Consider the following 16,977-nt stretch of genomic DNA (forward strand, 5'->3'; position numbering starts at 1 on the left):
TCTTTCCGTGTTTTGTTGTTGTTGGCGTTGGCTACGGTGAACAGTAGCCGTGTTGTGTTGCACAAGTTCTGAAATAAATGATTAAAAGTAAAACCCTGCCGAAGCTGGCGACTTCCTTGCAGATGTTACAATAATACTCATAACTAGGCCTGCAAGCAGGACTGAACGGGCCCTCGCAATCTAGCGCAACTCGGACGTCACGCAACTCGGACAGTGTGCAGGTCAGGGTGGTGGCAGATCGTCCTCTCTAATCATCTCATTAGAACCTAACATGCTCGAAAGTTGCCTCTTTACATTCACACACCTAAGAGATAAAAACCCCTATTGGAGAGAGTACTACAAAAAAGGAGTGAATAAAGGGTCGTCACGGCAACTGACAGAGACATGTGGACATGGGCCGTAAAATAAGTATTTCAAAAGGTCTTGAAACTAAAATGACCAACCTGAAAAGAACTGGACATATATTAGAAACATGAGTGACTTTCTATTGCCACTAGTTGGCGCTGTAGGGTTGATGCAAATGACCCCTATAGGACCCTTCAGAGTCTGACTCAACAAGCACGAGATGTTTGGCGCAGATATGTTGTAGAAGTTATGACTGTTCAAAACTTGTGGTGAGACGAAATGGCTTCAGTCATTTTCACTTCTCCTGTTGGACTCTTCTGCTTCAACCAAACCTCAGTATTTTTCATCAGGCACCTGAACACGTCTTATGGCTCCCCTGATGCAGGTTTCAGGTAAATAAATTTTTTTCCTTGGAGGAGGAGCCTGTTTAGTAAAAAAAAAAGGCATTTCCTGTTCCCACTAGGGGGCGCTAGGCCTAATGGGTAATGTTTCAATGCACCCGTGTTAAGGGTGGGATCCCGCACATACCACCAGATATGAAAAAGATTGAACGTTGTGTCAAGGAGCTATTAGTCTTTTACTGAATTTGTCATTTTGCCAAAAAAATGGCAGAATTTGGCACCACGCCCAGGTCAGACCCATGAATAAAAACGCACCATTTTGAAAATTTTAGAACTCCTATGTCTCCTGAATAGTCTCACCAATTTTGAAGATCATCCAACTAACTTCCTCTGTGACAAGGTCTCAAATGTGCACCCTGTTAATTGATAAAAATTTCACATTCGATCCAAAATACCCGATTTCCTGTTGGGTTTGGAATATGGGTTCAAGAGACTTTTTGGAGCAGTTTTGCACAAGGTATCGACTCCCCAAATTTCATAGCTCTACGTTAAAAAAACCTAATAGGAAACGCCTTTTTGAAAAATTCAAGGGGGCGCCACTGAGCTATTTTGTTACATTTTTTTGTAACGTTGCAAGATTATCGAAATCCATGCAAAGCCGCATGTATGTGCAAAATTTGGTGAGTTTTCGTGCATGTTCAGGACTCCAAATGTAAACTATACTACAAATGGATAAAAATTTCACATTCGATTCAAAATACCCGATTATCTTTTTGATTTGGAAAATGGGTGCAAGAGACTTTTTGGAACAGTTTTGCATAAGGTATGGACTCCCCAAATTTCATTGCTCTACGTTGAAAAAAACCCAATAGGAAAGGACTGTTTTAAAACTCCTTTCTGTCGCCACTAGTTTGCACTGTAGAGTTGATGCAAATGACCCTTACAAGACCCTTCAGGGTATGACTCTCAACAAGCACGGGAAGTTTGGCGCAGAAATGTTGTATATCTGCTGAGTTATGACTGTTCAAAGTTTTTTGCGAGACAAATTGTTGACGGTCATTTTCACTTTCCTGTTTGGACCCCGCCGCTTCAACGAAACTTCAATATTTTTCATCAGGCACCTGAACACAGGTCTTAAGGCTCCCCTGATGCAGGTTTGAGGTCAACAGATTTTTTCCCTTGAAGGAGGAACCTGTCTCGTAAAAAAAGGCATTTCCTGTTCTCACTATGGGGCGCTAGGCCTAATGGGTAATATTTCAATGCACTCGTGTTAAGGGTGGGATACCGCACATACATGCCATATATGAAAAAGATTGAACGTTGTGTCAAGGAACTATTAGTCATTTACTGAATTTGTCATTTTGCCGAAAAAATGGGCGACTTTGGCACCACGCCCAGGTCAGACCCGTGAATGAAAACGCACCATTTTCAAAACTTAAGATCTCATATGTCTCCTGAACAGTCTCACCAATTTTGAAGATGATCCAACTAACTCCCTCGGCGAAAAGGTCTCAAATGTGCACCCTGTAAATCGATAAAAATTTCATATTCGATCCAAAATAACCGATTTCCTGTTGGGTTTGAAATATGGGTGCCAATGCTTTTTTGGAGCGGTTTTGGACAAGGTATAGACTCCCCAAATGTCATTGCTCTACGCTGACAGACCCTAATGTTATAGGCCAATTTTAAAATTTCAAGGGGGCGCCACTGAGCCATTTTGTCAGATTTTTTTGCAACATTGCAAAATTATCGAAATTTACAATTTTCTGCACGTATGTGCAAATTTTGGTGACTTTTCGTGCATGTTCAGGCCTCCAAAATGGCCGTTTTCATTTGCCCTGAAAAAAAAAAAAAAAATCCTTTGCAAAACAATAGGGCCTTCGCACGCTTAGTGCTCGGGCCCTAATAATAATGATAATGAGAGTTGTCCTCGAGATCGTAGACATATTCCGGCCACATTGTCGAGCCAATTCACTGACGTACACACCACGCTCACATTTTTCTATCATTTCCTTTTCCTTGGTAGGCACGTCGCTACTACAGCTTGCTGTTGTTTTCATCGGACACTGCCTTTTGGCCTCTCTCGAATGCAAAGTTTCTCGTTTTTAAAACTTGTTGGTATTTTTGCCAGACTCCTGGCCTCAGCTTTTCTATGCCCGCGAGGAAAAATCGCTAACAAGCAAGTGAGATCGTGGACCCGGACGCTAGCTAACTGCCAAACCGAGAGCGCTAGCTAACCGGAGCTGGGCGCTAGCTAGCCGGAGCTGGGCTAATTAACTTCAAAATCACGAATCGATGGCTCCTCTGACCTCGCCTGGTTGCGACAGCTGCCATCGACTCAGTCAAAAAATCATCGAGCTGGAGGGAAGGATCTCCCTGCTCCACCTACTGAAGGAAGATGAACAGCTTCTTGACTCGATGGTCGTCGCCCTAGGCCCTGCAATAAATTCATCGCCTACTGCAGAACTCGACTCAACTGTCCCAATCACCTCGCCGAAAAGTCCGACCACCGCAGCAACGAATCACTGGTCCCGCCTCGGCGCAAAGCCAAAAAAACTGGCCAACTTCACTCCTGCTCCCGCATATAGTTCAGAACAAACTACATGTGCACCTCGCCATAAAAGTACACCGGTACCCATGGCAATCACACTATCCAACAGGTTCTCTATTCTCGGTGAGGATAACGGTGCTACGTCCCAAAATGATCGCCCGCCTCCTACATCAAATCCGAAGATCTCCACTAATCCTCCCCCCCAGAAACACCCGAGAATACCTCCACTCCGCCGATCTGCAACACCCCCACGCCCAAAGTCCGCTGCAGGGAAGCCTACTTACGTCACGGGAATCCCCCACGCCGCCATCACGTCTACTCCTCACAACGCCAACTCAGTCGCTGCCGAAATGATCCACCCGCAATCTACCTCTCGTCCCCTTTTCCCTCCGAACACATTAATAGTGGGAGACTCAATAATCCGAAATGTACGATTTTATAACTCAATCACAAAATGTTATCCTGGTTCCACAATTCCTGAACTACTAAATAAACTCCCTGCACTGTTACTCTCACTGCCATCCACTGTCAAAAGAATAGTTGTTCATTTCGGCTCCAATGACACTTCCTGCAGAAACTCAGAAGTAACAAAAAAACACTTTTTAGCCCTTCTTGACTTTTTAGCTAACTGTGGGAAATCTGTTTTTATCTCTGGCCCGATTCCTACCTTGTCACGTGGAGTAGAGCGCTTCAGCAGAATTCTCAGCCTTCACACCTGGCTCCAATCCACCTGTTTCAGTCGCAGTGTTAACTTCATAGACAACTTTAATCTCTTCTGGAACCGTACTTCTCTTTTCAACCGTGATCGTATCCATCCAAATATGCTCGGAACCAAAATGCTCACAGGAAATCTCCATTACGCTATCCACACATTCACACGTGCTTCCACAGGATGACTGATTAGCTCCCATGAGCCCTCCCCTCACTCCAATCCAATGACATCACTTTACTTGTTTCCGTCCATCAGCGCCTCTCCTCGGCCTCATCTAGCACTACAATCTCATCCTGCAAATCAAATTAAAACCATCATCAACCAAAGGCAGCGCCGCTTCGATTACACAAGACATATCAATACAGCCAACCTTCGTCCAATTCCCAAATCATCAGTACCCCTTATAAAACAAAATTATCTGAAATTGGCGTTATTTAATTCCCGATCAATCAATAACAAAACCCACACTCTTAATGAATTCATAACAGAAAAGAACCTAGACATTCTCTGCCTCACCGAAACCTGGCAAAAACCATTAGAATATCTCTCTCTTAATCAAACCACTCCCACTGGATTCACATACCTTGATAAACCCCGCACTGTTGGCAGAGGAGGTGGCATTGCTATTATTTACAGGAAAACTATCAAGACAACTGCCATCTCAGTTCCGTCCGTCCCTTCATTTGAACACCTTGTCTTTAAACTCTCCGGCCCTTGCCCTCTGGTTACTGCTATTATTTACCGCCCCCCCAAACCGCACCCTTCTCTTATTTCTGACCTGACTGACATGCTAACCCAGTTATTTGCCATTTCTCCATCAATTCTCCTCCTGGGTGATTTTAATCTGCATATTGACGACTCTAGCAATAAATTGGCCACTGAATTCCTAGAACTGCTACAATGTCTAGATTTCACCCAGCATATTAACTTTCCCACACACAGTCAGGGTCACATCTTGGACCTCGTCTGCTCCTCCAACCTAAATATCCAGCAGATAAACAGCTACAACCTTCATATCTCTGATCATCTGGCAATAACCATGGACATTAACATTCCTATCCCCAGAATCAAACAAACCCGTACCATAACCTTCAGAACTCTTAAATCCATTTCTCCCACAGCCTTATCAGCCTCGCTCACCGGGTATCTGTCTACTTCACCTGCCCCGCCATCAAAGGACCCCACTGTCCTGGTAAATTACTACAACACCATACTCTCTTCCTGCTTAAATCAGCACGCACCTCTCAAAACGAAAACAGTTTCTTTTACACACTCTGCCCCATGGTACACGCCCATACTCCGCTCAATGAAAACCCGGAAAAGACAACTTGAAAGACTCCATAAGAAAACCGGCCTAACAGTTCATCTAATAGCATATAAGGAACATCTACAGCAATATAAAGAAGCAATCAACACCGCCCGGACCACCCACTATGCCAACATTATCCGCTCCGTCTCCAACAATTCCAAGGCTCTTTTTTCCACCATAAACTATTTGCTCAAACCCCATGACAACTCGTCAGCTTCATTCACTCCAGAAAAGTGTCAATTATTTCTTTCATTTTTCCAAACAAAAATAGACAACATCTACAGAAACCTAAATACCTCCAGGATCTGTCCCATTGCTTTACGTACCCCTCCATCCTTCCTTCCATCTGCCTCTATGCTCACTCCGATCAAGAAACTCACTCAACTTTCTCCAATATCAACCACTCAACTTGCCACCATAATGTCTGGAATTAAAACTACCACCTGCACCCTAGATCCCATTCCCTCTGTTCTAATAAAAGACTGTCTCCCTGTAATCTCCTCACTTATCACTGACATCATTAACACCTCCCTCCGCTCTGGCTCTGTCCCCCAAACTCTCAAAATGGCTGCCATCACTCCCATCTTAAAGAAATCTGGCCTAGACCCCGATATACCAAGCAATTACCGCCCCATCTCCAATCTCCCTTTTCTGTCAAAAATCCTGGAAAGGGCCGTGGCCTCTCAACTCAAAACCCACCTCACCAATAATAACCTGTTTGAACTCTTTCAATCTGGCTTCCGATCACAGCACAGCACCGAAACAGCCCTTCTCAAAATAACCAACGATATTCTTCTCTCCTTGGATTCCGGACAACTCACCATCCTCATCCTTCTGGACCTCACTGCTGCCTTCGACACAATCAACCACACCATCCTGCTCTCCAGATTAGAATCTTTACACATCACTGGTACCGCACTTTCCTGGTTTCGCTCCTACCTCACTGACCGACAACAATTCATCGCCATCAATCATTGCACATCCCCTCCTGCTCCCCTACCACAAGGTGTCCCCCAAGGTTCAGTTCTAGGTCCCCTCCTCTTCATTCTCTACATCCTCCCCCTTGGTCAGATCATCCGCAAACATGGACTCCAATTTCACTGCTACGCTGACGACATCCAAATTTACATAACCACACAACAAATCTCGCACAGCACCCAATCCACACTTCAAAACTGCCTCAGTGAAATTAATTCCTGGATGCAAGAAAACTATCTTCAACTCAACAGTAACAAATCAGACATAATCATCTTCGACCCTGCAGCCCACATCATAGACAGTCAATTCTCCCTCACCCTCAACAACTGCACCCTGCCTTTCTCAACACATTCCCGCAACCTTGGTATCATTTTTGACAATAAACTCAGATTCGACCACCACGTCAACCATATCACCAGAACTGCCTTCTTCCACCTCAAGAACATAGCCCGTCTTCGCCCCTCCCTCACCTTCTCTACTGCTGAAACCCTCATCCATGCCTTCATAACCTCCAGACTTGACTACTGCAACAGCATTCTCTTCGGTTCTCCATCCAAACTCATCAATAAACTACAATATATCCAAAACTCTGCTGCACGCCCTCTCACTCAGACCCCCTATAGGAACCACATTACCCCCGTCCTCCACAAACTGCACTGGCTTCCTATTTCATACAGAATTCAGTTCAAAATCATCCTTCTCACTTACAAAGCACTCAATAACTTGGCCCCGCCCTACCTCACAGACCTTCTCTGTCCCCACACCCCTTCCCGTCACCTCCGCTCTTCTAACAGAAACATCCTCGCACCGCCCAAACAAAGAACACACCGAACTAGGGGGGACAGAGCCTTCTCCGCTGCCGCCCCCTCCCTTTGGAACTCACTCCCAGAACCCATTCGTTCATGTTCAGACCTTCCCACATTCAAAAAACTGTTAAAAACTCACCTTTTTAAACTAGCTTTTAACTTGTAATTATTTTCTTGTTTTGTTCTGTCCACGTTGTTTGCTGTTTCTGTTCCTACTGTAAAGCGTCTTTGAGCATTGGTAAAAGCGCTCTACAAATAAAATGTATTATTATTATTATTTAATTTCAATAGTAAACGTCACCTTTTTCCTTTTTTTGACCCCCTGCACGACCCCCTTGAGACTCTTCTCTCACAAGAAAATCCGCCGTGCATCCGTCTTGTAGTAAAACAATGAAATTCTGACGCTGTCATAAATCGTCGTATTTCCAACAAATGACGATTTAAATTTTACGGATGTCGAAAGGATTGTATGTCAATGCGATTGTATGTCGAGGTACTACTATACCTCTTTGATAAAATGAAGTTGACCTAGCTCCAACAAAATGTCATAATCAAACCAGTGAAAAATTAATTAATAGACATCTATCATTTTTGTAAGGGTTACAATTTTTTTAGGACTCCAATGAATCACAGTGAAAGCAATGATGCACAAAGGCAGAAATCATGGAACGATGGTGAAACAAAAACCCCAGAAGTGAGAAATACTTTGTCACGCCACTGCATTAGACACACATGTTCACCATGGGCAACTTCCCATCTCTTACTTTAAACAACGATAATTTATATCTGATTGAAGACTGAATATGTGGATTCACTCATCAGTTTTACGTGCCCACTCAAATCACTCATCATCAATTTGAATCACCACCGATTCACACACAGCTCTGGTATACAATATACTGTTATGAATTACCCGGGCATTGGAAGTGGTTTCTTAGATCTTTACATGGTCAAACGAATGGCTAAGATTGTTGTAAAGTCATCTTTAAAATCATTTTGTTTGGTTTGAGTATCATGATGAAAGTGATGCTATTTCCCACTATGACAAAACACTAATGAATGTTTCTTTTTTCCTGTGTTATAATGACTTGCTTTTACAACACACTCATAAAACGTAGAATGACTTTGTTATGTACAGGCCAGCTTTTGAGGTCGTTCTGAAATATATTCAATGCTGTAAAAAATACAATGCAAACATGGACATGTTTACCTGCCCACATATGAGTGTCTTTCGGTTGGTGCAAAGCATGATCACAATACAATTCAACCATACAGCCTTCCTAGTCCCTCTCTGGTCTTGTCATGGTCACTGCAAACTGACATGCTTCTTTAACAATAAACCTGTTTTTTTTCCTGCCATTTTGTTAATCACCCCTAGGACCTTCCTCTTTGATTGAAATTCGAGCGAGCATGCTTTACTTGCTATTCCCTCTTTCACTTACTCTTTTTTTCTTTTGTATTGTCTCCTTGAAAACTGCAATCTTTTTGGTCAAAACATGTAATTGTTAGAGGATGAGCTGTGTCTGTCTTCACAATGCCAGCTCCATTGTGCCTTTTCCATAGCAACTGTCTTCATTGCCAAGATGTGACCAAACAAATCTCTTGTGAGCAAAAGAAAAGATACTTCTCCCTCACAAGTCTACTCCTAACATACTTTGCTTCATTTTAAAGGCGCACATGAGAAAGTGATCATAAATCTTTGTAAATTGGTACAAAAGTTTACAAAAATATTAAAAATGACCATATTGAATTGCAACAAGAATGTTTAGATACAAAGATGTTTTGGATATTGTCATGTGATTCAAACAAAAGCAAAGATATCAGAAAACTCTCTTTTTCCAGAATCTTTCCCAAACACACATGCTCATTGACCTCATCCAGGAAGTGAAGGAGAAAGGGTATAAACTAAGGATCTGCCCCCCAGTTGAGAGCCATCTGGTACAGCTTTCATTTCTTTTTCTTGACTTTGTGATATTTTATTTTTCTCTTACTAATTGTCAAGTTACCGGATGCAAGTCTCTTAATGCATTAAAACAAATTTTATGTTTGAGTTACGGATATACAGCATATTGTTCATCTTGAAATGGCTAAACGTCTTAGCGGCAAAGTCAAAATTGGGACAAGAACATTGCTGGCTTTAACAAGCCAAGAGCTGCAAATATGATTCCTCATGTAGTTACTACGTTGCGCAAAAAGATGGCAGATATCTGCAGACAACCGCTTGTTAAAGTCATTGCTAGTTCTTGTGGCAATTTTACGACTTTGTTGCTGAAAGATTTAGAATCCTTAAAAAAAAAAAAAAAAACTTGTTAGGGATGTTTTTTGTATCACACACAAAAACAAACAAACAAACAAACCTACAAGCAGCTAGAAAGGGCCCTCAAAGCCCTGGCAACATTGGGTCAATAGCACGTTAGGGGCTTATCACATTTTGCGCTTGTCGGAAACTTTCTCTTCATAGCAGGTTTAGAGAAAGACATTACTGGGACTGGATGACAGGGTATCTTGGTGTCACTTCATTCAGTTAAGTCATTAACATTGCTACAAAACATTAGCTTTGGCTAAGTTGTTGACAAACATTACTATAAATCCATAACGATACACAAAATAGATATCACAATACTCAGAGTCACGATCCATTCTCGTAATGTGGGATGATAGAATCGCAACAAACTTTCAAACCCAGTTAAAATAAAATATTTGGGTCTGCTGGTAACACAACGAGTTGAGCTGAGACATCGACAATGACCATAAACTGTGAGCTTAAAGAGCACATGTAATTCCCTCTCGAGTCGAAATCACGAATCAATTTGTTTCTCTTTTACGGACTTTAATCACAGAACTTGACTGACTTATTTGCCTTGATTTGCCTTAATAATGCCAGGTGAACTGAACAGCACAGAAAAAATATACATGAAAACAGATCAGATAAATAAATACAGTACATGAAGTCAGATCATTTTCACACAACACAGATGAATATATACATGAAGTCAAATTTCACAGAATTCACACAGAAACATAAAACACAACATGACTACATAACTACACAAACTGACAGAAACTAAGTCAAATAACGCAAACTATCAAATAACACAAACTAAATTACCTCATTGGCCGCTTTTACTCCAGAGGAAATTAGTTCAGCTTCAATTCTTTGATGCACTATGCACTTAAGATGTTTCCTTGTTGATCTTAATCAGAGGTACTGACAAGTTGTCTGCACTCTAGTGGTGTTCATCATCTAATAACCTGATGTAATGCTTAATAGTGACCCTTGTAAATTCGCAGCAGTGAACTTTAGTTCCCACCCCATATCAAAGAAATTAAATCCTTAAAATTACATGCCCAGGTAAAAGAATCAATTATTTATTTCTTTATTCTGCTTTAATGGCAGCTACACCGCAAGTGAACGAAGTGTTATACCCAAACAAAGGGAGACAAGGCTAGCTGGGAGCTCAGACCTGCAGTTATCTTTCTTTACTAGTCCAACAAAGTTGTTATTGCAATAAACAATGTGTCTGTACTGCCAGGTAGGTTTCACGCACTCTTCTCTTATTTGAACTAGAATGTAAATTGGAAACGGTGTGCTGTACAGAAAAGCAAATCATTAGTGAATGAGCAAGCAGAAATGCACATAAAAGTGCAAACTGGTGTTTATGTAAAATACACCTTCTGTATATTTTTACCTGAGCAGACATTTAATGTAAATTGCAGCTACATTTGCAGCTGTCATTGCTAATGTTGGTGCACTACTTCTCCTTACACGTAACTGAATGCAAAAGGGGTGATGGCCATTGAGATGTTAAGGGTAAAAATCAGTTTTTTCATATAGTATGCAAGTTGTAACAGGCCCTTTGCTTTCACTTCAGTAGTAAACAACTTAGTTTACATTTTATATTATGTCAGTTTGTGTAAAAGTTTGTGCAGGGTATTATCTTTTTTGCCAAGGTAAATGTTTTAAAAATTGATTTCTATAGTCAAATTACCACAAAGCAGTACAACGGGATTAGCGTCATGGTCCTCTCACATTTTGTCTAACTGCTGATAATATTTGTAATGTTTACTGTTTGCTAAAAGAAAAGTCGAAAAGAAAAAAAAACTATTTCCCTGTGAACACACCTTTGTGATATATATATTTTTAAAATTAATATACAGGGCTATAACTAAGTTTGACTGGAGTTAATTAACCACAAAATAGTTTAATTAATCTTGAGTACAGTTGTAAACCATAAAAATTCCAACCATATTGTTGCAAATTTTGTGGATGAATAGCAGCTATAGTTGAGAGATTATTACGTCTTTAGAGGCAGAGTATAGAGGCAGAGTGTGTGATAATGGGAATTGGAGTTCCATTGCAGGCTGAATAGTTTTAATGTGCCATGTGGGAGCTTGGCGTGCTCCCATTGTGGGTGTTGAGTATTTAATACTTTAGTCGCATTGTTGCTGTGGCTGGTTGGTGAATGCTGCAACGTTCAGACTTTTATAAGAACGTTTTTAAGTGCACTTTATTACAAATGAGAACAATTCTCAATGGACTTAGTTTATCAATATTATTGGGAGTTTCTTGAAGTAATTTACCTAAGCGCGATAGACAAATTTAGAGCTTTAAGTTTGTACCTCCAAAAGTCCTGTCAGAATGTAACTTAATTTTCTTTTTGCAGGCTCCATTAGTAGCAATGCTGCCCAGTCCAGAGCCTCTAACGGCAGCAATGCTTCTCTTCCTCCAGTGCATGAAAGAACCTGGAAAAGGACCGGTGAATCCAAAGATCCTATTTAATCAGCTATGCCAAAAGTAAGGCACTTGCCGTAATTTTCGGACTATAAGCCGCTACTTTTTCCCCTCATTTTGAATCTTGCGGATTATAGTCCAGTACGGCTTATTTGTTGATTTGTTTGGTTTAATAGCAGTGTTGTTTTTGGCAGCCATTTTAATTTTCGTCTTTTGGACGATAATACTTATTAGTCTTAGTCATATTTCAAAATGTGTTTGTCTTCGTCTAGTTTTTGTTGACGAAAACTCAGACTAATTTTGTTTAGTTTTAGTCGACGTTAACGCAATATCTTCCTCTGTAAAATTTGAAAGTTTCACTCCAAAAATAAGTAAGAAAAGGTTTCCAATGAACATTGACAGACGAGCACATGTTGTAGCATCTACAAATTCATCACGTGATAATACACACTTAGCAGGAAATCAAATGCGACATTATTTTCAAGTAGTTATACCCGCCTGGATGCCACAAAAATAAGTCAGAGAGCTCAGGAGGACAGTCGCCGTTAGCAATAGCCTAATGCTAACGTGAACGTGAATGCTATGCTAACGCTACAAGTTACTTTTAGTAGCACAGACCTTTAAAGGCTAAAATAACATTGCATATTCTCTCGACGAGATAAGAAGGCAAATCTTACTGTGTGAGTCTCAAAACAAGCAATGGGGAGACTGGCTAGGACACTAGAGTCGTGGGTGAGTTCAGGGGTCGCAGCACATCACATGAATTGGACAACCAGGCAGGCTAACTACACATAAAATGTCACTAATTGTGAACATGCGACGAAAACTATGGCGCATTTCGTCTTGTTTTCGTCTCGCCAGACGAAGACAAGACGGAATGTTTTTAGCCTGTTATTGTCTCGTCATGGTCATGAAAAAATGGTTCGTCGACGAAATATTTTCGTTATAGTCATCGATGACGAAAACAACACTGGTTAATAGGTATCATTTTATTTGTTAGCGGTAGGGATGGGAATTGATACGATTCCGATTCCATTATCGATATTGCTTAACGATTCAATTCTTTATTGATTCTCTTATCGATTCTAATTTCGGGAAAAAGAAGAACAAACATTTTGATTGGCATCAAGTTTGTTTAATCAGAAGTCACAACCTTACAAACTCACAACGAGGTCAAAAGAGGCCCAAAGCCTCAATGTTAACTGTGGCAATAAGTGGCAAATGCACAAGAATGTGTAACATTTTACTGAAACATTTTTCTAATAGAAATAAAAAATATTGGTATATTTTGGCATATAGGTCGTTGTTCTGCCTTTGGCAATGTCCCCAAACTTTTTCCTGTGAGGGCCAAATAACTTTTCCCTTCTCTGATGAGTCAGTTTGTAACAGAAAAAGTGTGACGATTGCAGGAGTGCGAAATGTAAAAAAAATATTGTTTTTCAGAAAGCCACAATCAAATAACCCTCTGTGAATTCTTCACGGAACAAAAGTAAATAAAATAAAAATAATTTTATAATATAATAATAATAAATAATAATAGCACTATTGATTAAATAGATAATAACCAAATAAACCTCTCTGAGTTATTCACTGAAAAAGGCCAGGAAATAAATAGCACTACTGAGGGAGAAAAAAAAAAAAAAAAAAAAATTCAAAATGCTCTCTGGAATTGTTCAGGGGGCCGGACCAAATATGGAGCCGCGGGCCGTAGTTTGGGGACCCCTGTTTTTATTTACCAGTATATTGAAATGCATGCCTTTTAGTTTTTATGGCGCTTTCACGCTCAAGTGGTGGCACCCTTGCGCTTCCTCACGCGAAGAAGAGCGCGAAGAAGAAGAAATGCCGCATCCAAGCCAGTGAGTGAGTTAGTGAGAAAGGGAAACACTGCCACGAGCCTACGTTCTTTGTTAATGTTTGTAAGATATCCACAGAGCCAACGCCTGTATGTATCATCTTCGGTGTTGTTGTTGTGTGTTTCCACTCGCGATCGGACACTTAAATCCAGTTGTGTAGTGGTTTAAACGATGTGCTGATGCTAGCGAACGCATGCTAACTGTTTGTTATGACTGTGTTAGCAGCTAATCATCGCTGATTTACGTTGATGCGAACCTGTTTGTTATTGGGGACGAAATTGATTTGTTTCATTTCTATTTTTAGTTTCAAGTGATGGTTGAATAAAGTCAGCAAATTATACTAACGTCTTCTGCATCGTCATTTGGGAGTTTAGCTAGCTGTATAGCCAGGACTGAGCCTTAGCGTCTCAGTGAGGACAGTGCAGTCTATTCCCTCCCGATGCAGTTATTTCCATCTCGCAATGACTGCAAGTCGCTTTGTTGTAATTTTTCCTCGTGAAGTGAAGACACACTTTCGAGCGTTCGAACCTACGTCATTGTTATGTTTACGGCGGCAACGCTCGTGCTAAACTATCGTAAACTTTTATTTTCACCCTTTTTCCTGGTGAAGTGTAGCCAAACTTTGGAGCGAGTGGTTCTTGGCGCCATGCTAGTTTGATGCGTCTGGACAACAAGACACGTCACGACGCAATACGCGTCTTTAGGGATCGTTAAAGGGATCGTTAAGACTTTTTCATTGTGATGTCGAGGCCTCGAAACACTCGGAACCGGTTCTGAATTGGAATCGGATTTCGATTCCCATCCCTAGCGGTGTCATAATACTAACATAAGTCTGACATAATTATGACACAACACTATCATAGGCATTAATGAATGCTTATGACAAATGACATTAAGTGTCATCCGGCAAATTATGTCCAGCTCAGATCTTTTACATCTATTCAAAAGTGAAAAAATTTGCCGGACGACACACAACGATATCCATTATTTACTGTAGCGTTGCACTGCATGCTAGGAGGCATGTTGCACGACAGCAGTGTTGATAGCTGGTGGCAGCTGAAGTTGACAGTCTCCCCCAACTGAGCAGTGATGGCCAAATGAAGCTTCTTGTAACAATCAAGCTTTGCAGCCAATTGGTTCAAAGCTTCATGGTGGTTCATTTGGTGTTATGACAGTGTGATGATGTCAAATAAAGTGTTACTGGTTAATATTTTTTGGTGTAAATATCCCATAATACAGTGAGGACAGCTGCGGCTTATAGACCAGTGCGGCTTATCAATGAACTAATGCCGTTTTCGTGTCAAATTTGGTGGGTGGCGGCTTATAGTCCGGTGCGCCTTATGGTCCAAAAATTACGGTATTATTATTATTTGTTGTAGCAATAGTGTTGTTATCATCATCATTCTAGCATCTCTTAGTTACAATTACTATTAAAATATAAATTGCCGACAATTTAATTTTTAATTTAAAATTGAATCTTTATTTTAATCTATTTTAATTTTAATAGAAATTTTAATCTTCATTTCAATTTTCATTTTAATGACACATTTAATAACTTTTATTTTTTCCCCATTTTAATTAATTAATGCCACATTTAAGTATTTATTTAAAGATGTATTTATATATTTCATTCTTTCCCATTTAGTGTTGCACCGATACCATTTTTGGCCCCGATACTGATACCTGGCTGTGCAGTATCAGCCGATACCGATACCACTTTGTTTGAAATTTATAAATGTGTATACATAATATATATAAACACAAAGTGAATCCAGTAAAACTTTTTATTGCATACCTGGTATGGGTGACAATAGTTAAATAAACCTTTGGCGCACAAAGGCCAAAATAGCAATAAATTTGTTAAATTAAAACATGTATAATACTAGGCCAACAGTAGGAAAGTAAAAATACAATGAATGTATAATGAATCAACTTTTTTTAACCCTGAGTTTTGCCTCTCAATGGCCAAGCAGTGCAACTTTCATGAAATTATAAGTAATAATAATTGACCACAGCATTCTGTCTCTCTATTGGCCTCCCTCTCTGTGCACCAGCAGCAACACACACTTAGCCACTTAGCTTAGCTTACTTTGCTTACTTCAACAGCACTTTTGAATAGGCTTGGCACCCGTCCTTTGAAATAAGGAATCGTTCCTAATTGGGAATTAAAAGTTATGTTCTGTATTGAACCAATACGGAATATATATAAATAGATACATTTCTATGCGTTTTAGGAGTTTTGGGGGTGTCCCTTATTTCTATTTCTGAAAGGTGGCAACTGTAATTTTGAAACAGGTCTCAAATTACTGCGGCACTTCTTTAAGTAAAAGACAATAAAATAAAGTAGACGAAGTGAGCTGACCAGGGTTTGTTGCTCCGGTGAAGCCCCTTTCTTTTAGTAGCAGTTGCTGCTGTTGTAGCCCCAATCTCTTTGTGTTCATTTACATTTCGTCTTCAAATGTTTTACCAGGTTCGAGGTATTGAAATTGGCCAATTTAACTCCACCTCTCGAAACTCCCAGGCCGCAAATCTTGCATGCAGCCATTGTACTAGACGGAGATTATACACTGAAATATTTCCAGACCGCCGACATTTTCCTCTCGTAGTTTGTTTTTCCTACATATGAAAAAGCTGCCCTGGCATTGGTTGAGACCGGCTATTTGCCCGCTCTCATTGGTCTGGTGCAGGCCAATAGCATTAGCTGCTTAGCATGCAAAGTGATCACGTGTCATCACGCAACAGAGAGCATAGTGAACGTCATGTAAAAAAAAGGCTCCGGTCAAGTGTTATAACACTGGACCAGTAAATGATATCTGCGCCCTCTTTGTTGGTACTCACCGATACCACCATTTTGGGCTCGATTGCCCCCCCCCCCCCCCCCCCCCCCCGCCGATACTGGTATCGGTATCGATGCATCTTTAGTCCCATTTGGTCCTCCACATAACAGATGATAGTTTGTTTTGATAAGGATTTTGCTCGGACATACAGTACAAACTCTGGACATAGCAGCAGTCATACTATTGTAAAAGCAAGGCTTTGAACAGATTTACATACATTGTTTAATATGTGTACAGAATACATCACATGTAAAGAGTACCATACCAATGCAAGGTCATATTATCTGATGTTGGGCAGCTCTACCAGTTTGAAGATTTTGTTTTGATATTGTGGGACTGTTGCCTGGGCTGGATTCTTGTTTAAGCATGATACATTGCAGTAGTTTGGTATTTCTCTATTGTGCAGGTGGGTGACCAGGATTTGATGCTGGGTGACTAGGTACATCTCTGGTGCGGCTTTGACATTTATTCTGGTACCTAGCTTTCATCAAGCAGGAGCGTGGGCATTTGTTC

At 40.7% G+C, this 16,977-nt stretch overlaps 1 protein-coding gene across 6 annotated transcripts in view; it reads left to right on the forward strand.

Moving 5' to 3' along the window:
- The window catches only part of usp45 (ubiquitin specific peptidase 45), a 64,613-nt gene that overhangs the window by 29,205 nt on the left and 18,431 nt on the right, over nt 1-16,977 (forward strand). For 5 of the 6 annotated variants that reach the window (XM_057833929.1, XM_057833931.1, XM_057833930.1 and 2 more), the window contains exons 7-8: nt 8,885-8,980; nt 11,707-11,837. In XM_057833929.1, coding sequence (XP_057689912.1) covers nt 8,885-8,980; nt 11,707-11,837 — 227 coding nt within the window. The remainder of the gene's footprint in view (nt 1-8,884; nt 8,981-11,706; nt 11,838-16,977) is intronic. The other variant, XM_057833933.1, reaches the window with a different exon arrangement.

Source organism: Corythoichthys intestinalis, chromosome 4 (genome assembly GCF_030265065.1).
Source record: "Corythoichthys intestinalis isolate RoL2023-P3 chromosome 4, ASM3026506v1, whole genome shotgun sequence".
In the NCBI taxonomy this organism is placed as follows: domain Eukaryota; kingdom Metazoa; phylum Chordata; class Actinopteri; order Syngnathiformes; family Syngnathidae; genus Corythoichthys; species Corythoichthys intestinalis.